Below are 21,392 nucleotides of genomic sequence, written 5' to 3'. Positions count from 1 at the left end.
GTTCCATTGGCATACCCATGCACCTCAACCCAAAGGCTGAAGCACATGGTCAATCAAAACACATGCATACTGACCCGAAGGGACAGAATGCATTGTCATACAATTGGACCACTCCTCCACAGGAGTGAGTCCCCATGACTTCAACACCATGCCATCCCGGCGAGGGCTTATTCTTCCCTCATCAGAACAACATACTGCTGATCGTTTATTTGTGACCAAACTAAGCCCCTAATAAACGCATATCGAACCCCCTAACTTGATGAGGCAGCAAAGCACAGATCGAGTCTCACCACAGCAGTTGCTGCACGACCTATTAGCAACAAGTGTCGCCTGCCACACAATTTAAGCCTTTGTCCATCAACCGACACATCGACTTACATCCCACATACAAAGCACTCCACAATCAATTACGACGTCAAAAACGGCAGTCATTTGAATGCAGGGAATCCCTGTGATTGGCGAGGACTTGTACCAATCCATGACGTGAACCATCCTCAACGGAACTTAACGGTGTTACCACCAGACAACACTCAACGCCTCTGCGGAAGAGAACTAGTTTGCTCTCGAAACGTCAGGTGATTAATGAAGAATTTAAATTATTTTACTGGCTCAGTGTGCTATCCTTTACAATATATAAATATACACACACACACACATATATATATATATATATATATATATATATATATATATATATATATATATATATATACCGTATATATATATATATATATATATATATATATATATATATATATATATATATATATATATACTGTATATATATATATATATATATATATATATATATATATATATATATATATATATATATATATATATATATATATATATATATATATATTTATATATATACTGTATATACATTTACATATATTGTACACATATTGCCAGATTTGCACTTCAGTTATTTGATGCTTTACCTAAGTTCATGGTTGATTTCAAAGTTGTAAAATTTTTCTTATTACACTATTCACAGGAGTTGGGGCTACTGAAGCGAACGTGAGAATAAACTAGCAACAATTTACAAATCAAAATACCATGAGTTAAAAAGAAGTCAGACAAAGGAAATGTGGAAAGTTCTGCCAATGCCACAACCCGAGACACACATTCTCGGAATAATCAAGTCGTGGTGAAACATGGAACAAGCAATCAAGTCGTGGAAAATAAGCAAGGAACGAGTGCATAAAATAAAAATCAAGTATTAAATGCTTACAAAAGTTAAGCAAAAATCCATGCAAGACAAGCAGGTAGACCTGAAAAGACTGTTGGAGATGGAGAGTGAAAGGAAAACGTGTAGGTGTAATAAAGCATGAAGGAATGCTGAAAATTGCTTCTGATGGGCAGAGGTAATCCGATGCCAAACGAACAGATCGATACAAAGGAATCGAACAATAGTTCTAAATAAAAAGCAATGAACCAATCACAACAGTATCTGCCTTACGTAGTACCTGCCCATGACCAGTGTGGGTTGGTGGAGGCACTATGACCTTGTGCAGGTGTTTGTAGTATCATATTGATGTTTTAATAAGAAAATAGACACGGTCGTGCCAATTCTTCCTGGTCAAATTGTTAACCTCCGCATGAATTGAATCCTTACCAATAAGACTATTGCAATAAGGCTTTAGCCAATCCACTACCAATCTGCTTCAATCCATCTCACTCTCTCCTTAATTGATTTGCAACTAATCTATTGCTCTTCAACTAATCTATTTCTCTACAACTAATCTATTGCTCTACAACTAATCTATTGCTCTTCAACTAATCTATTGCTCTACAACTAATCTATTGCTCTACAACTAATCTATTTCTCTGCAACTAATCTATTTCTCCACAACTAATCTATTGCTCTTCAACTAATCTATTTGCCTACAACTAATCTATTGCTCTTCAACTAATCTATTGCTCTACAACTAATCTATTTGTCTACAACTAATCTATTGCTCTTCAACTAATCTATTGCTCTACAACTAATCTATTGCTCTTCAACTAATCTATTTCTCTACAACTAATCTATTTCTCCACAACTAATCAATTGCTCTTCAACTAATCTATTTGTCTACAACTAATCTATTGCTCTTCAACTAATCTATTGCTCTACAACGAATCTATTGCTCTACAACTAATCTATTGCTCTACAACTAATCTATTTCTCTACAACTAATCTATTGCTCTTCAACTAATCTATTTGTCTACAACTAATCTATTGCTCTTCAACTAATCTATTTCTCGACAACTAATCTATTGCTCTACAACTAATCTATTGCTCTACAACTAATCTATTGCTCTTCAACTAATCTATTTCTCTACAACTAATCTATTTCTCTACAACTAATTTATTGCTCTTCAACTAATCTATTGCTCTACATCTAATCCATTTCTCTACAACTAATCTATTTCTCTACAACTAATCTATTGCTCTTCAACTAATCTATTTCTCTACAACTAATCTATTGCTCTTCAACTAATCTATTGCTCCAAAACTAATCTATTGCTCTTCAACAAATCTATTTCTCTACAACTAATCTATTGCTCTTCAACTAATCTACTTCTCTTCAACTAATCTATTTCTCTACAACTAATCTATTGCTCTTCAACTAATCTATTGCTCTTCAACTAATCTATTGCTCTACAACTAATCCATTTCTCTACAACTAATCTATTTCTCTACAACTAATCTATTGCTCTTCAACTAATCTATTTCTCTACAACTAATCTATTGCTCTTCAACTAATCTATTGCTCTACAACTAATCTATTGCTCTTCAACAAATCTATTTCTCTACAACTAATCTATTTCTCCACAACTAATCTATTGCTCTTCAACTAATCTATTTCTCTACAACTAATCTATTGCTCTTCAACTAATCTATTGCTCTTCAACAAAGCTATCTCTCTACAACTAATCTATCTCTCTACAACTAATCTATTTCTCCACAACTAATCTTTTGCTCTTCCACTAATCTATTTGTCTACAACTAATCTATTGCCCTACAACTAATCTATTGCTCTTCAACTAATCTATTTCTCTATAACTAATCTATTTCTCTACAACTAATCTATTGCTCTTCAACTAATCTATTTCTTTACAACTAATCTATTGCTCTTCAACTAATCTATTTGTCTACAACTAATCTATTGCACTTCAACTAATCTATTGCTCTTCAACTAATCTATTTCTCTACAACTAATCTATTTCTCTACAACTAATCTATTGCTCTACAACTAATCTATTGCTCTACAACTAATCTATTTCTCTACAACTAATCTATTTCTCTACAACTAATCTATTGCTCTACAACTAATCTATTTCCCTACAACTAATCTATTGCTCTACAACTAATCTATTACTCTACAACTAATCTATTGCCCTTCAACTAATCTATTTCTCTACAACTAATCTATTGCTCTACAACTAATCTATTGCTCTACAACTAATATATTGCTCTACAACTAATCTATTGCTCTTCAACTAATCTATTGCTGTACAACTAATGTATTTCTCTACAACTAATCTATTTCTCTACAACTAATCTATTTCTCTACAACTAATCTATTTCTCTACAACTAATGTATTTCTCTACAACTAATCTATTTCTCTACAACTAATCTATTTCTCTACAACTAATCTATTTCTCTACAACTAATATATTGCTCTACAACTAATCTATTGCTCTTCAACTAATCTATTTCTCTACAACTAATCTATTGCCCTACAACTAATCTATTGCTCTACAACTAATCTATTGCTCTACAACTAATCTATTGCTCTTCAACTAATCTATTTCTCTACAACTAATCTATTGCTCTACAACTAATCTATTGCTCTACAACTAATCTATTTCTCTACAACTAATCTATTTCTCTACAACTAATCTATTGCTCTACAACTAATGTATTTCTCTACAACTAATCTATTGCTCTACAACTAATCTATTGCTCTTCAACTAATCTATTTCTCTACAACTAATCTATTGCTCTACAACTAATCTATTGCTCTACAACTAATCTATTTCTCTACAACTAATCTATTTCTCTACAACTAATCTATTGCTCTACAACTAATCTATTGCTCTACAACTAATCTATTTCTCTACAACTAATCTATTTCTCTACAACTAATCTATTGCTCTACAACTAATCTATTTCCCTACAACTAATCTATTGCTCTACAACTAATCTATTACTCTACAACTAAGCTATTGCCCTTCAACTAATCTATTTCTCTACAACTAATCTATTGCTCTACAACTAATCTATTGCTCTACAACTAATATATTGCTCTACAACTAATCTATTGCTCTTCAACTAATCTATTGCTGTACAACTAATGTATTTCTCTACAACTAATCTATTTCTCTACAACTAATCTATTTCTCTACAACTAATCTATTTCTCTACAACTAATGTATTTCTCTACAACTAATCTATTTCTCCACAACTAATCTATTGCTCTTCAACTAATCTATTTGTCTACAACTAATCTATTGCTCTTCAACTAATCTATTGCTCTACAACTAATCTATTTGTCTACAACTAATCTATTGCTCTTCAACTAATCTATTGCTCTACAACTAATCTATTGCTCTACAACTAATCCATTGCTCTTCAACTAATCTATTTCTCTACAACTAATCTATTTCTCTACAACTAATCTATTTCTCCACAACTAATCTATTGCTCTTCAACTAATCTATTTGTCTACAACTAATCTATTGCTCTTCAACTAATCTATTTCTCGACAACTAATCTATTGCTCTACAACTAATCTATTGCTCTACAACTAATCTATTGCTCTTAAACTAATCTATTTCTCTACAACTAATCTATTTCTCTACAACTAATTTATTGCTCTTCAACTAATCTATTGCTCTACAACTAATCCATTTCTCTACAACTAATCTATTTCTCTACAACTAATCTATTGCTCTTCAACTAATCTATTTCTCTACAACTAATCTATTGCTCTTCAACTAATCTATTGCTCTTCAACTAAGCTATCTCTCTACAACTAATCTATCTCTCTACAACTAATCTATTTCTCCACAACTAATATTTTGCTCTTCCACTAATCTATTTGTCTACAACTAATCTATTGCTCTACAACTAATCTATTGCCCTACAACTAATCTATTGTTCTTCAACTAATCTATTTCTCTATAACTAATCTATTTCTCTACAACTAATCTATTGCTCTTCAACTAATCTATTTCTTTACAACTAATCTATTGCTCTTCAACTAATCTATTTGTCTACAACTAATCTATTGCTCTTCAACTAATCTATTGCTCTTCAACTAATCTATTTCTCTACAACTAATCTATTGCCCTACAACTAATCTATTTCTCTACAACTAATCTATTGCTCTACAACTAATCTATTGCTCTACAACTAATCTATTGCTCTACAACTAATCTATTTCTCTACAACTAATCTATTTCTCTACAACTAATCTATTGCTCTACAACTAATCTATATCTCTACAACTAATCTATTGCTCTTCAACTAATCTATTTCCCTACAACTAATCTATTGCTCTACAACTAATCTATTACTCTACAACTAATCTATTGCTCTTCAACTAATCTATTTCTCTACAACTAATCTATTGCTCTACAACTAATCTATTGCTCTACAACTAATCTATTGCTCTTCAACTAATCTATTGCTGTACAACTAATGTATTTCTCTACAACTAATCTATTTCTCTACAACTAATCTATTTCTCTACAACTAATCTATTTCTCTACAACTAATCTATTTCTCTACAACTAATCTATTGTTCTACAACTAATCTATTGCTCTTCAACTAATCTATTTCTCTACAACTAATCTATTGCTCTACAACTAATCGATTGCTCTACAACTAATCTATTGCTCTTCAACTAATCTATTTCTCTACAACTAATCTATTTCTCTACAACTAATCTATTGCCCTACAACTAATCTATTTCTCTACAACTAATCTATTGCCCTACAACTAATCTATTTCTCTACAACTAATCTATTGCTCTTCAACTAATCTATTTCCCTACAACTAATCTATTGCTCTACAACTAATCTATTACTCTACAACTAATCTATTTCTCTACAACTAATCTATTTCTCTACAACTAATCTATTTCTCTACAACTAATCTATTGCTCTACAACTAATCTATTGCTCTTCAACTAATCTATTTCTCTACAACTAATCTATTGCTCTACAACTAATCTATTTCTCTACAACTAATCTATTGCTCTACAACTAATCTATTGCTCTACAACTAATCTATTGCTCTACAACTAATCTATTTGTCTACAACTAATCTATTGCTCTACAACTAATCTATTGCTCTACAACTAATCTATTTCTCTACAACTAATCTATTTCTCTACAACTAATCTATTGCTCTACAACTAATCTATTGCTCTACAACTAATCTATTTCTCTACAACTAATCTATTCACTACAACTAATCTATTGCTCTACAACTAATCTATTGCTCTACAACTAATCTATTTCTCTACAACTAATCTATTTCTCTACAACTAATCTATTGCCCTACAACTAATCTATTTCTGTACAACTAATCTATTGCTCTTCAACTAATCTATTTCCCTACAACTAATCTATTGCTCTTCAACTAATCTATTTCTCTACAACTAATCTATTGCTCTACAACTAATCTATTGCTCTACAACTAATCTATTGCTCTACAACTAATCTATTGCTCTTCAACTAATCTATTGCTGTACAACTAATGTATTTCTCTACAACTAATCTATTGCCCTACAACTAATCTATTTCTCTACAACTAATCTATTGCCCTACAACTAATCTATTTCTCTACAACTAATCTATTGCTCTTCAACTAATCTATTTCCCTACAACTAATCTATTGCTCTACAACTAATCTATTACTCTACAACTAATCTATTTCTCTACAACTAATCTATTTCTCTACAACTAATCTATTTCTCTACAACTAATCTATTGCTCTACAACTAATCTATTGCTCTACAACTAATCTATTGCTCTACAACTAATCTATTGCTCTTCAACTAATCTATTTCTCTACAACTAATCTATTTCTCTACAACTAATCTATTGCTCTACAACTAATCTATTGCTCTTCAACTAATCTATTTCTCTACAACTAATCTATTGCTCTACAACTAATCTATTGCTCTTCAACTAATCTATTGCTCTACACCTCCCATGGCTACATCAGTATTAATGTTGTGCTCTCAGAGATATTTCAAACTCGCACAATATCTACCTATAGTGCTTGTTTTTGTACAAACAATATTTTGTCCCAATTACTTCTATACCGTCTATATTATTGTACCTCTACACCAAGACAATAACATCACGTATACATATAGTCAAATATGATACCATCATTATTACCTCCTGCACATCACAGACGTTCACCGTCTTCTTCGTAAGCGCCACGTGGCCCACAATGCCAAGATCGAGTGGAAAAACGATCTCAGAGTCTGGTGGGACGAGGCACTCTTCGAGGGACGAGGTGCGAGTGACATCGAAGAGGCGAGTCGCCACCTCTGGAGTACCGTTCCTTTGTCTGCACATGAACAGACTACAGCGATCGGCGTCGATGAGCTGGACAAGGCGCCGCAAGCACTTGTGCACACATTTCTCCATGTTTAACGTCTCAGACATATTTTGCACAAGTTCGAAGAGAATCTCGCTTTCCTCGACCCTGGACAACTGTACGAACGAACCCGTCACGTCCTTTCCCATTTCTTTGCTGAACATTTCTGCGATGGCATCTGGACGCATTTTCTTCTCGAAGTAATTCTTGACGAATGCTGGGTTGTTGTCGAGGAAGCTTTCTACGTCTTCCTTGCTTATTGCACCCATTTTGAACGACTTTGACGAACTTACGAAAGGCTTTTAGGAGAGATCGAAGGCTTTGAGGGTCGTCAGTTAAGCAACGAGCACTGAAAAATCGTTATACGTGCCAAGTTATTGTCTTCATCAGAAAAAGACTTTCCCAGGTCCCCATTGAGTGGTCTCAGTAACGCAGTCTTACCTGCCCTGCGATTCAAAAAGGCAAAGCTGAATCCGTCTAATCCCTTCTACTCTATGACAGAGGCGGACTCCGTTTTCTCCGACTTTATATATTTCTACTTTTATTGGCGCATGTCCAGATCGATCATCGTGAAGTTTTACAACTTAGGTTTATAATTTGAATGTTGATAATCGTTTCCTCCGCATGAAAAAAAGACGTATTTTTGTCCACGATTGGAAATGGAATAACTAATAATACCCGTCTCTATAATCGGATAAAATTTAAAGCCGTGCGCTTTCAATGGCCCCTGGAAAACTCTGCGACGATTTTTCGAAACTGTATTTGGGTCACATTTGTACGGCACGGTATATATAACTGGAGCACCAGGTCATACTATAAGAAAAGGTACATTTCAAGTTGCACGATGCCAGTTGCACATCAAGGAGATCACAAGCTCTTAGCGATGTACACAGAGGATTAAAAACGTAATACTCCACCTATATGGTTTCAAGATATTTATAAAACTACCTACAGGTGAAGATAGGGATTCATGCAGCAAACTATCAAATAATTACGTTTTGTCAGAAGTAGCCAATTATACGAACCCTACCCCTAACTCTAACGCTAACTCAAACCCGAACTCTAACCCTAACTCTAACCCTAACCCTAACCCTAACCCTAACCCTAACCCTAACCCTAACTCTAACCCTAACCCTAACCCTAACTCTAACCCTAACTCTAACCCTAACCCTAACCCTAACCCTAACCCTAACTCTAACCCTAACTCTAACTCTAACCCTAACTCTAACCCTAACTCTAACCCTAACCCTAACTCTAACCCTAACTCTAACCCTAACCCTAACCCTAACTCTAACCCTAACCCTAACCCTAATCCGAACCCTAACCTTTTACCAAAAGAGGCCACCGTTACATGTGCTACTAATTCGTCATTGCTACCAATGACATGGAGTAACTGTGCAACCTGAGCATATGTAAGCAGTGCTGCAATCTTTTGAAACACCATGTACAAATAATGCAGGTTTCTCACAACAAGCGCTGCTTGCTTGTCAGCACCTACAGTAGCTGTAATCCTTCGAAGCTTATTTGCTCGCCATCTATTTTAGGTGAGGGTAACACACCTGTTTCATTTGGCGGTGCATCAATTGGCTTTCCTTGTTTTAGGCAACAACCTTCAAATTTAGCCTAATCCGTTAGATGTACAGGAACATTTCATTGAGCAAACAATCAAACAGTTGTGTAAGAAAATAGGTTGTTCAGGTAATTGACTTGAATAATGCAGTATTATAATTACCTCCGCCACCAAAGGTGGACGGAGGTTATGTTTTCAACCTTGCCTTGTTGAGACATTTGTCTGTTTGTCTGCGCAAATGATTCGATTTTGGTGAAGATTCTAATCTGGATACTCGAATTTTAAAAGCGATTCTTCACCATTGAGAGATACGGCAAAAAAGATATATAGCAGGATGTCCTACATCGGGAGATCTATGGGAGGGAGACCCAAAACGTTGTGGACGGATTCGGGTGAAACTTTATGGACAGGTTTGGGTGTGACAAGAACGGATTGATTCCATTTTGGTGAAGATTCGGATACGATTGTTTTTTTATTGCCCTCGCCAGAGGAGAGGGTATTGCATTTGAGTCCGTTTGTTTGTCTGTTTGTCTGTCTGTCTGTCTGTTTGTCCGCACAGAATAAATATGATTTTCTCTGCAACCGTTGGTCCGATTGACAGGAAATTTCCACCATAGGTGCAACTCCACCGGTAGAATTTTTTAATGATAAGTATGACGTCATAGGTCACGTGGTTCGGCCGCCATCTTGTAAAAACCGATAAACTTTGCACCTCTATATCTCCGAAAGCGCTGAATAGAAAAAATTGAGACATGGCTCATTGAAAAGAACTCTCCATGGGGAATAAAATATATAATGATGATGTCATAGGTGCCTCCATTTTGACGTCATAATTCGACAAGTACAAAACTTCATCCAATCAAGATGAAATTTATTGAGCGCCATATGTTGGCATAAACTGCTGGAGAAAAAAAAAAGATGACGTCATGGGTCACGTGGTTCGGCCGCCATATTTGTTTTAACATAAAAGCCTTTAATAAACTACTGAAAATACATCCTGTTGAGGGTTTGCAATCTCGGATTGCTCTTTTTCTTGTTTTTCATGTAATTGTTCACCATTGACAGAAGGGGGCAAAATCGATATATAGCACGATATTTCAAAGAGTTGTAAATGGATTATGACAAAACTTGGTGGATGGGTTGTGTATGTGTCAAGAACAAGCTGATTCGATTTTGGTTCAGGTCCAGATGCAGATCTGGTCTATCAGTGGAATACAAAACGTAAACTATAAAGCATCTGAAAATGCAAATCCCTTCCACGACTGTTTGTATTCAGACGTCTTCTTCTTCTTCCGAATGCTCAACATAAAGTAAACAGTTTCAAAAAAATTCAAAATGAAAATTGACGATTGCTTTGACCATTGAGATATAAATCTAAACAAAATAAATCAGTTTCTATCCTTTGATTGGTGAACCAATTCTCTGACCAATCATGCAAATTCTTTAAATTTCAGGTTAATCGGATAAAAAATGTACGATTTTGTGCAACCTTGATTTTTGACCTTTTTTTTTTATGTACAAGATCGAGGCTCATGTAAGAGCTAACATTAATCACAAAAAAAAAAACGGACACATAAAAACATAATAAAGGGAGCGGGAGACAAGATGGGGAGAGAGAGGGAAGCACACAAGTACAACAGTAGAGAACAGGGACATCGGGAGATCTATGGGAGGGAGAGGGCTTGGGTGGAGGAGGCATGGGAAGGGGGGTGGGAGAGGTATAAAACACATGGACACTGCTCGGACTTCAAGTCACATGGACACATGGACACTGGACACATGGAAACACATGAACACTTTTGATGAAAAAAAAACAATCAACTCCTAGCTTTTGATTAGTATTCAAAAGCAATTCAGTGACCCGATATGAATTCAGTGACCCGATTAGAACCAATTCAGTGACCCGATATGAAAATTATTTAAATGTCAGGTCAGTCAGGTGAAAATTAGGGATTTTACACAACCTTGACCTTTGACCTTTTGATCTAACAAAAACAGATTCTAGCTTTTGATAGGTGAAACAATTCAGTGTCCCAATATGCAAATTCTTAAAATTTCAGGTCAATCGGATGAAAATCGACGATTGTATGTGATGCTGACCTTTGACCTTTAGACCAAATCATTAATTTTCTTTCTCCATACTCTCATAATAAAGCTTTGTTGAAAATTTGATGACAAAACGCAAATGGTTAATTGAAATTTCAAGTCAATTGGATGAAAATTTATTATTTTCGGTGATGCTGACCTTTGACCTTTTAACCTTTTAACAAAATTATTCGTTTTCCTTCTCCACATTCTCATAATAAAGCTTTGTTGAAAATTTGATGACAATATCTCGAATGGTAAAAGGTTACGGCCCGGACAGACACCCAGACAGACAGACACAGAAGTGATTGTAAAACCCCGTCTCCCGCTACGTGGGGGACGTGCTGACTATTCAGCCTGGCAGAGGTATGTGCCCTACCAAGTGCTGTCTCAACAATCTCAACAATGCCGCTGCTTCTGCTGTCTCAATAATGGATGGATAGAGGTCCTAAACGCCAAACAGGAAATCAGAGCCGTCTCCCTTGACATATCTCATGCCTTCGACATGGTCTGGCACCCCGCCCTGCTCACCAAACTCTTCTCTTATGATATCCATGGAAATCTCCACTAATGGCTCGCTGCTGTCATAGTCAACGTGTGGCTCTCAATGGAATTCTCTCATCTCATTTCATCCTGTCCAGGCTGGAGTTCTTTAAGACGATATGTGCCCTGTGCTTTTTCTAATCTTCATCAATGATCTCTCCGACTTCCAGGAATATCCTCTTTATCTTTTTGCTGATGACTCCACCCTCAGCCGTACCATCTCTCATCCCTGATCCCTCAGATCGGTAGGCAGCAGCTTCTTCACTTTCTACAGGCCTGGAAAAAAATCACAAACTGGCGAAACACGTGGAACATGTCTTTCAATCCTGAAAAATCTCACACTCACTTTGAAAAGTGAGTCTTTGTGACTGTGAGAAAAGTCTGTGAAAGTCTGTGACTGTGAAAAAAGTGAGAAAAGTGAAAAAAAAGTCTCTTTGAAAAGACCGTCTGGAAAACTCTCCCATCTACTTTCTCAACAATCCTCTCAAAGAAGTTCTATCACTGAAGCTGTTGGGTCTCACTATCTGCCATGATCTTCCCTTGGAAAGCCACATTTCCAAGCTGGCCTCCAAAGCCAGTCAACGACATCATGCGAAGTCCTTTCTTGGCACATACAAAGCTTTCATCTGCAGTTTGATGGAGTACTGCTCTCCCCTCTGGGCTGGTGCACCTGCCTCAGACCTAGCTCGGCTTCACGCTGTAGAAACTAAAGGCTTTTAGGCTTTTAGAATTCTAAAGAATTCTAAAGAATTCTAAATAATCTTTTTAGAATTCTAAAGGCTTTTAGAATCATTGGAATCTCCGCGATGAAGTTGATTCTGAGGGCCTTTCACTCTCTCACCACAGGCAGGTTGGTGGTCTTTCTGTCTTCTCCCAACTCCTCTCCAGCCTAGTTCCCCCAGCTCTGTCTGTGCTCTGTCCCCCCAATATTTCTTCAGGATGCACAAGGTCTGCCAGAAACCCTCTTCTGGTGAAACCTCCAAAATCAAGACTGTCTGCTCACCTTCACTCTTTCATTCCTCTTTACTTCCGCCTCTGGAACAAACTCCCTCACTCTCTTCAATTCCACTCGTCCCTCTTGGTCTTCAAAACAGCTGTTCACCGCCATCTCGTGTCTTCCCCCATCCAAAACCTTGATCTTTTCTACCCCGTTAATTCACCACAAATCCACCTCCTTAAAATTCCCTGTTTTCTTTCCTGAAAATCTGTGTAGTGTCCATCTTGTTTATCCTGTGCACCCCACCCCAGCCCTCTCCCTTCCACAGATCTCCCGATGTCCCTGTTCTCTACTGTTGCTGTGCTTCCCTCTGTTGCCCCCTCTTGTCTCCTGCTTCCTTTGTTATATGTTATATGTGTTAGCTCTTATATGAGCCTCGACATAGCATACAAAAAAATAATCTGAAAATGGTCTCCGTAAGAGTTACACTTTCCCTATCCTGAGAAAGGAATTTAAACAAAGAAATTTGGTCAGGGTACTGGCGATTACTCACCTGCTACCTCTCAATCAAAAAACATTGTAAAAAGAAATATCCCGCTTATAATTCGTCCAACAACATCACCTTAGTTCGTCATATTGATTGTCACATTTCCCGATTCGTTTCCCACACTTTTATGATAACTATGGTGTATTTTATTAGGACTTTTAATGCTGGTTAACACCAGACCAGGTGGCGCTATACGATACACATTTACATGGAGAAAACCAGAGGTGTGCCCCTCATGGTTTTAATGAAGGTATGAAGTATTTTTACCCACTAAAACCGATGATTAAGGTATGATTAATGACCTGATCTTCTGCTAACCTGACCAACTACATGAGCTTACCTCCAATCTTTACTCCATCACTGACATCTTCCCATGTTTTCTGTTGGTGGACGTTAAGACCCCACGGTGTCCTTCGCGATCGCGAACAATAGGCGAGTTGTCGCCGGCACCCTGAACAAATTACAAATTCCAGTCCTCACCAGCAGGGGGCACTGCGCCTCCCTCAGGCAATGATGCCATCCCACAGCCTTGTGCTGCGTACAAACGAAGAAGAAGAAGATTCACATTTTGGTTTTAAAATGCGCTTTTTCTGACAATATGTAGACAGTGTAGAAAAATCATGATGGTATTGATCATCAAATGGAAAATTAAGTGCTATCAAAAATAGTTTACCTATTTAGAATAAAATACTGAAACTTTGTGATGCCGGAAATGCAATTACAACCATGGTGTTTGTAATGTTTTCTTCAAATCAAAGTCAGAGATTTAATTTCGTTTCCGGTTGAATTCCTGTTTATTCAGGATTTACCGCTCAAAATTTATTTTCTAATCTGTTTCTGGTCATCAAATCACGGAAATTGGTGTCGATCGTCAAAACTCGCCTCACAGCGCGTTGCCAGATGACTCCTACGAAGGCGGAAGTGTATCGGTAATACAGTGCAGTACAGTGCAGTACAGTGCAGTACAGTGCAGTACAGTGCAGTACAGTGCAGTACCTTCTCCCGAGCACGTGAGGGATTCAAGTCGTCGCCGTAAGTATTGTGACGTTCCTCAGGAGACTGCGTAGAATTCCAGGGGTTCGTCAATGTGGACGGATGTTCGGGGAGGTCGAAACGCCTCGGGATGCACTTAGTTCATCGCGACCTTCGAGCCTTCCTCCCGACTCGCTGTGCTCGACTCCCATGGACATGCCCCGGCCGGGCCTCGTCTGACAAGGCGGCCACACGGAAATGGTTGGCCCGGCAGATAGCAGACCCGTTCGTGCGGCAGGCTAAAGAGGAAGGATATCGTTGCCGCAGCGCCTACAAGCTTCTGCAGATGGACTCCCAGCTCGGCCTGTTCCGACCCGGACTCAGGGTTGTGGACTGCGGCGCCGCTCCCGGTTCCTGGAGCCAGGTGGTCGTGCAGAGGGTCAATGCTCTTGGAGTGCAGGGTGGGTCTTGTCTGGTAAAGACTTTGGCTCTACCTCTACATCCGCTAATTGTCAACTACAGATACATAAGTACATTAAAGTGAGATATACAAGGGTGGAATAGCTTAAGATCTTATAGGCTATGAGCCAAGGGGGTTGGTCGGTACCATACAGATGGAGTAAGGCTCATTGTGATTTTTAGCAAGATATATGTCCCTAGATATGAAAAAAAAGTGATAGCAGTGTATAACTCTCGGCCATCTCTGTGTTATCGCCCGAAATATTATTATACGCCCGCTTCGCTTCGCCAAAAAATGTGATATTTGCTAAAATTGGAATAAATATGTTTTTAAGGACCACAGAGTGCCAATAATTTTCATACTGGATGCCAACTAATATAGTAATAGAAATATAGAACATTTGTGGGGGTTATTTATCAAAATATTGATATAATGACAAAAAATATGTTAAATTTAGTGAAAAAGTGGTCGAAATCGCTTCGAGTTCAGAATTCACATTGTACATTTTTGTCAATATTTCAAAAATGAAAACTCCCAGAGTAACATTTGACCCCTCAAAATCTTCGCAAGGAACCACTGCATAAGGAACCACTCTGCTGAGCTTGAATCTGTTTTACGTTTAAGGGCTTCCAGATCTCTCTTCATCGTGAAAATGCTTCTACATTTCCTATGGTAGAAGATCACTGGAATCTCCTTGTCTGTCACCGATTTAGCGATGTCAAGTATAGGGGAGTGATCTCTTACTTGAGCAGCATTTATTAGGGTTTTCCATGATTCAAAACTTTGTGGACTGGTAAGTTGTTCATTTGGATCAATACTCAGTGATTCCTTGTGAATGATACAATGTCTTCCAGTTGGCACTTCCGCCTCATCTCTGGTTTGTTCCTCCATTGCGATTGTACTAGCAATACTGGGCAAGCACTAACACCACCACCACCACATTACCTGGAATGACAAAAGGAAATAACAATTTAGTTGGGTAATACAGATGCAAATACAGTAATGTTTAACCCTTTAGCACCTATAATATCAAAATTAGGGGGTATGGTTGAACATATTTTGAACTTTGCCAAAATATGTGCCCCAAACAACCACCATATTACATAGTAATGATATATTGCAATGCAGTGGTTCCTTGCGAAGATTTTGAGGGGTCAAATGTTACTCTGGGAGTTTTCATTTTTGAAATATTGACAAAAATGTACAATGTGAATTCTGAACTCGAAGCGATTTCGACCACTTTTTCACTAAATTTAACATATTTTTTGTCATTATATCAATATTTTGATACATAACCCCCACAAATGTTCTATATTTCTATTACTATATTAGTTGGCATCCAGTATGCAAATTATTGGCACTCTGTGGTCCTTAAAAACATATTTATTCCAATTTTAGCAAATATCACATTTTTTGGCGAAGCGAAGCGGGCGTATAATAATATTTCGGGTGATAACACAGAGATGGCCGAGAGTTATACACTGCTATCACTTTTTTTTCATATCTAGGGACATATATCTTGCTAAAAATCACAATGAGCCTTACTCCATCTGTATGGTACCGACCGGTCAATTTGGGGGGTCTGGCTCATAGCCTATTAGGGCCCTGAGTTTGAGCCTCTGTCATTCCGCTGAATTAACACCGGGTGGGATGACTTAGCCCGTCGTCATCCCGAGGTCGTCAAAACGAGCCAAGGGAAAACTGCTTCGGCAAATTCCATGAGCCTGAAGATTCGAAAGGATTAATGTTTATTATTTGATCAATGATCAATTGCACGTTTATTATACGAGGATAAAGCGGCGACCTTGAAACTGCATCAATGTCGTGGCAAGATCTAGTTTGAAACAGGTGTCAGACAGGGAGACACAAAAAAAGGAAGGACGATTGAAGAGGGAATCTCATTTAGCAGCACAGTGCTGATCATCAGCAGTCTGAATAACTTCTTCATTTTGTCTTCTTCTGTACAAGTCCCATTTATCCCTACCTTCTTGTTGGGTCCAGCAGAGAATGTTTTTTTGTTTAAGTCTTTCACGAATTCGTTGGCCAGGCCTGACGTTCGAATTGTTCTTCTTTATTTAATGGCCACAATTATTCCCACTTTCTTCTGGCATTGGTTGGGGGAAGTTTTTGGCCGAAGTCTCCCACGAACTGGCTAGCCAGGCCTGCCAATTTTAAATTTGGTCATGGAGCTGGTGATGGCTCGCCTACTCTTCTTGAAGGACACCATGGGTTATTTAAGGTCCACCAGCTAATGCCAGCAGATGGGACGCCCAGTTTAACATCCTTCCAAGGGATGGCACACAAATTGATGACTCGCCCAACCTGTGAAACACTGGGATGATAGTTTATAGCTGGGTCTGCATTCAAACCCAGACGAGACGTATCGGAGACGAGTAGTGCGTACTTCGAGGCCACCTTGCCAGACGTACCTGATGTTTGACTGAAAAAGGCAAAATTTCCTAATTTGTTCAGGGTGTCGGTGATAATGCACCTACTCTTCGCAAAATACACTATGGGATCTTTAACATCCACAAACGACCGATGGGCCAGACAGGCCCACCGGCCTAACCTCATTCCAATTAGACTGCACACACATTGATGTATCGCACTGCCTGCCAAACATCAGGGTGACGGTGTATATCTGGGTCGACATTCAAAACCAGGTTAGACAGATCAAAGCTATTGTGACGTCCCTAGCAATCTGAATAACTGATGTTGTTGACTGATCACCCGCCAGCAAGAGAGACGATTGGTTTATTTCTTTAAAAAAGAAGTCTGTTGTGTTTCTCAATCCAACAAATATTTATTTTCGTTAAATGTAATCGTTGAAACAGATTCTTACTGTTGCACATTCTCTATTTCCTCCCAGGCCGACCTCAAGGGGTAGTCATTGGCTTCGACTTATCCCCAATTGATCCACTTCCCGGAGCCATCTTCTTGGATCACTGTGACATACGCAGTGCTGAAACACAAAAGCGTGTACAACGCTTCCTGCCGGGAAACGTTGCAGATGTCATTTTAAGTGACATGGCACCAAACGCAAGTGGCATTCGGCAACTTGACCAAAGCAACATGATGTCGCTCTGCCACGCGGTGCTAGCCCTCGCTGAGGGCACACTGCAGCCCGGCGGGGCCTTTTTGTGCAAACTGTGGAATGGCACAGATGCTGGTGCATTGCGTCGTCATGTGGAAACGTTGTTCAAGGATGTACGGCAGGTGAAACCTCTGGCCAGCCGGAGTGAATCTGCTGAGATTTACTTTGTAGCTAGGGAATATTGTGGACGGAACAAGGCGATGTAGCTGAAGGGGAAAAAAAAAAGAAAAAAAAAAGGATTGCAGCTCATTCTAAGTTATATGTTTCATATCGTTGCAATTTTAGTTCTCGATGTTCCCAATTGTCAATGTGAAAAAAAGAAGCACGGAAATATTAAATTTGCATTTACAATGATTTCCGATGATGATTATTTTATTGGCCTCAAGAAAATTCGTTGAAATACAAACGGGGTCTCTGTACTTATTGCATCTTGTCTACGTTGCCAATCTTCAGTGATAGATTTTTATTAACACTTTGTGTTTTGTTGAATCTTTTGAAAATCCAAATTTCAGCTCAAAGTGCTATCACTGACCAACTCAGGTTTACCACACCATAGCCGTAACACCTACACTGCAGCATATAACCTCCCACCCATTGATATGGGTTATGGTTTCAGAATTGAAAGATCAATTATTTGATGTATAATTTGCATGACCTGATCGATTTTGATACTTTGATATTTCCACTCATTCCATCATGATGAAGGGCTGAGATCTACACATGATATTGCATCGTAGATCGTCACTCCACACCCTTCTGGAGGGCATCAGACATGTACAACTGGCTGTGAATATTTCCATAGCTGAGAACTTTACATTGGCACGTCATTACATTATGGTAGAGAGAATGCTCACAAAGCCACCCTCAATCAAGACATGATGTTTAGAATTTGGTCAGGGAGCCTACACATGATGGCCAACTCATTTTTAAAGGTACTGGGGATCTTTCAACATCCACAAATATATTGGTGGAAGACTGGGCCATGTGTATATATATATATATGAATTATGGGGTAGTGACATATATAGAGTTAGGTAGATCTGCATAGGTAGGTGCTCCGGTTGTCGTGATAGGGAATCCCACATGTAATAAGTCTGTTTAGGCGGTTTGTTCAGATTAAGTGTTTATTCGTCCCTATCGCAAGGGGGCGGGGCTTGTTAACTAGATTAGGGCAGAAGGGTAAAATTCCCTTGGACGTCGTTCCCTCTGTGATCATCCCTGTGTCCCGTATGGCAACGCACATAGACACTAGCTAGGAATCCATCCCCATTAGCGCACACACTAATTGATTCCCCCCTAATAATAAAACTCACCAGAAGCTAGTTTGGGGCGCTGCCGATGGAGCCGCAGCCAGATACAACACCAACTTGCATAGTGTTACGGATTCGTAACTTCCGTTATTGTGGTTTTCACCCACTTGACGTAGTTCTGATATTAGGTACTATTATTATCTTCAAAAGGCTTATTATTCAGGAACGGTTATTTAAAGTTAAAAAGGCCAACTTTAAATGATACAGGACACCGAACCGGAAAGACGAGAAGGTGAAGAGGGAGAAGCAGTGCGAGCAAAGTCGGAGAGGACGCGTGACGTCAGCGCTCCGTAACGAGCAAGGTTTACCGATAGCCGCGAGGGGATTTTGAGTTCCTGAAAGGGACATCCGGCGATAAGAATATTCGCTGGAGTGGAGAAATCTGCGTAGACAGATTTGGGGCGCTGAGATTCCGACGAATCCTCGCATCGGCTCAAGCCAGAGCCGTCGGCCATCTTGAACCCCATGCTTCGGACACCTGTGAAGGTTTGCTTCGTGTCATCTTCACCCCAACATCCTACCGTCTGTCGGGGATGTGTGTGCGACCGCTTCGTCTCCAATTACGTTGCGGTTTGCTAAGGGAGCGGTGAAGGTGCGCCTCTGGAGGGCGCCGTTGTACAGTTTGGCGGGAAGAGCACCCTTGCCCACTGTACACGCTTCGGATATCGACTGGAGAGTGGGATTCGGGCTTCGACCGGATTTAGTTCCATCGACCGCTGGAGCGAATCCCATTCGCCTTGGTAAAAGTTATAGAGACATTGAGGAGTGTCGTTGCACTCGCTGGCCGTGCCGTGAGTGACCTGACTTTATATAAGAGATATATAGAGTGCACTCTTAATGGCCATTTGTTGTACCGTTATACCTGTGTGTGATTTATAATACAAGTTTGTTCATTTTTAATCATTGGTGTGGTTTCACTATTGATTTTCCCCACAGGGTAACATATTTTTCTGCCGGGGTTCCTCTCGGGGTTCGGAGGTTACCGAGACCAGGAGATTGTAGAGGACCCCGTAACAGAAATTTGGGGCTCGTCCAATTGACTCCAATTGACAATTGGGTCTTCGTCCGGGATCTAAAATTCCCTAAATCGTCCGGGATAGAATTCCCTAGCATTCCCAAATTTTCCAATTTTGGAAATTTTTCAACATTCTCAAATTTTTCAAAAAAAAAAAAAATTTTTGTGTTTTTTTTTGGGAAATTTCTTGTGTGAAGTTCCTGACTCGATGTTCTCGATGTTCTCGAAAAATCTCGATTCATTCTCGATCTCGATGTTCTCGAAAAAAAATTGCATCTCCTTTACATTGACCAATGTGCAGACAGGTGCTAATGGATAGTCACCATGGAGTTTGACACAGAGAAGTTTACAGCGACCCCTAGTGAGGCACAGTTCCGAGCGTTACTAAAATCGGAACTCTTGATATTGGGCAAACATTTTAGCTTGGAGGTCCGAGCTAAAATGAAGAAAACAGAGATGCAGACAGTGCTGATAGAATCTATGGTGGAATGAGGAACATGGAGAGAGGGAGCCTTGGATTGGTTACCAAAAGAACAAGAAAGTGTGGAGCTCCAAAAAAGGAGATGCAATTGAAGAGCCAGGAAAGGTTAGAAGAGAAAAAAACAGAGGAAAGGAGAGTGGAAAGAGAACTCCAGGAAAGGTTAAAAGTACAGGAAAGAGAACTCCAGGAAAGGTTAAAAGTACAGGAAACAGAACTCCAGGAAAGGTTAAAAGTACAGGAAAGAGAACTCCAGGAAAGGTTAGAAGAGAAAAAAGCAGAGGAAAGGAGAGTGGAAAGAGAACTCCAGGAAAGGTTAAAAGTACAGGAAAGAGAACTCCAGGAAAGGTTAGAAGACAAAAAAGCAGAGGAAAGGAGAGCTGCAAGAGAACTCGAAGCAGAGGAGAGAAGAGCCGAAAGGGAGTTAAAGGACCGTGAATTGGCGCGTCAGCAGGAAATTAAAGTCAAGGAGCTGGAGTTAATGAGAGAACGGGGAGAGGTACCACCCGTGCCGACTGGTTCGACAACTAGTCAAAACACCTGGGATGTTGGCAGACATGTGAGGCTGGTTCCATCCTTCAATGAAAAGGAGGTAGCCAAGATTTTTTTACACTTTGAGACAGTGGCTAAAATGGCAGGAGGAGTCCTGGACCATATTAGTGCAAAGTGTTCTGGTGGGTAAAGCTCAAGATATTTATTCGGCTTTACTGATTGACCAATGTGCAGATTATGAGATAGTGAAGAAAACCATTCTCAAGGCCGAT

At 38.9% G+C, this 21,392-nt stretch overlaps 2 protein-coding genes across 2 annotated transcripts in view; one reads left to right on the top strand and one right to left on the bottom strand.

Annotated features, from left to right (window-relative positions):
• Positions 1-7,886, bottom strand: part of LOC137423330 (rod cGMP-specific 3',5'-cyclic phosphodiesterase subunit beta-like) — a 99,162-nt gene extending 91,276 nt beyond the window's left edge. The window contains exon 1 of the mRNA XM_068110359.2: positions 7,413-7,886. Within this exon, the coding sequence (XP_067966460.2) occupies positions 7,413-7,886 (474 nt within the window). The remainder of the gene's footprint in view (positions 1-7,412) is intronic.
• Positions 7,887-13,999: 6,113 nt separating this feature from the next.
• On the top strand, positions 14,000-18,179 carry MRM2 (mitochondrial rRNA methyltransferase 2). Its single transcript, XM_068110358.2, has 2 exons — positions 14,000-14,732; positions 17,601-18,179. The coding sequence occupies exons 1-2, from the start codon at positions 14,423-14,425 to the stop codon at positions 18,029-18,031; spliced, it is 741 nt and encodes a 246-aa protein (XP_067966459.2). The 5' UTR covers positions 14,000-14,422; the 3' UTR covers positions 18,032-18,179.
• Positions 18,180-21,392: the final 3,213 nt, after the last annotated feature.

This window comes from Myxine glutinosa, chromosome 3 (assembly GCF_964187855.1).
Source record: "Myxine glutinosa chromosome 3, kmMyxGlut1.1, whole genome shotgun sequence".
Taxonomy (NCBI): Eukaryota; Metazoa; Chordata; class Myxini; order Myxiniformes; family Myxinidae; genus Myxine; species Myxine glutinosa.
Note: the sequence above shows the minus strand (reverse complement) of the source record. Positions and strands in the feature narration are given on the sequence as shown.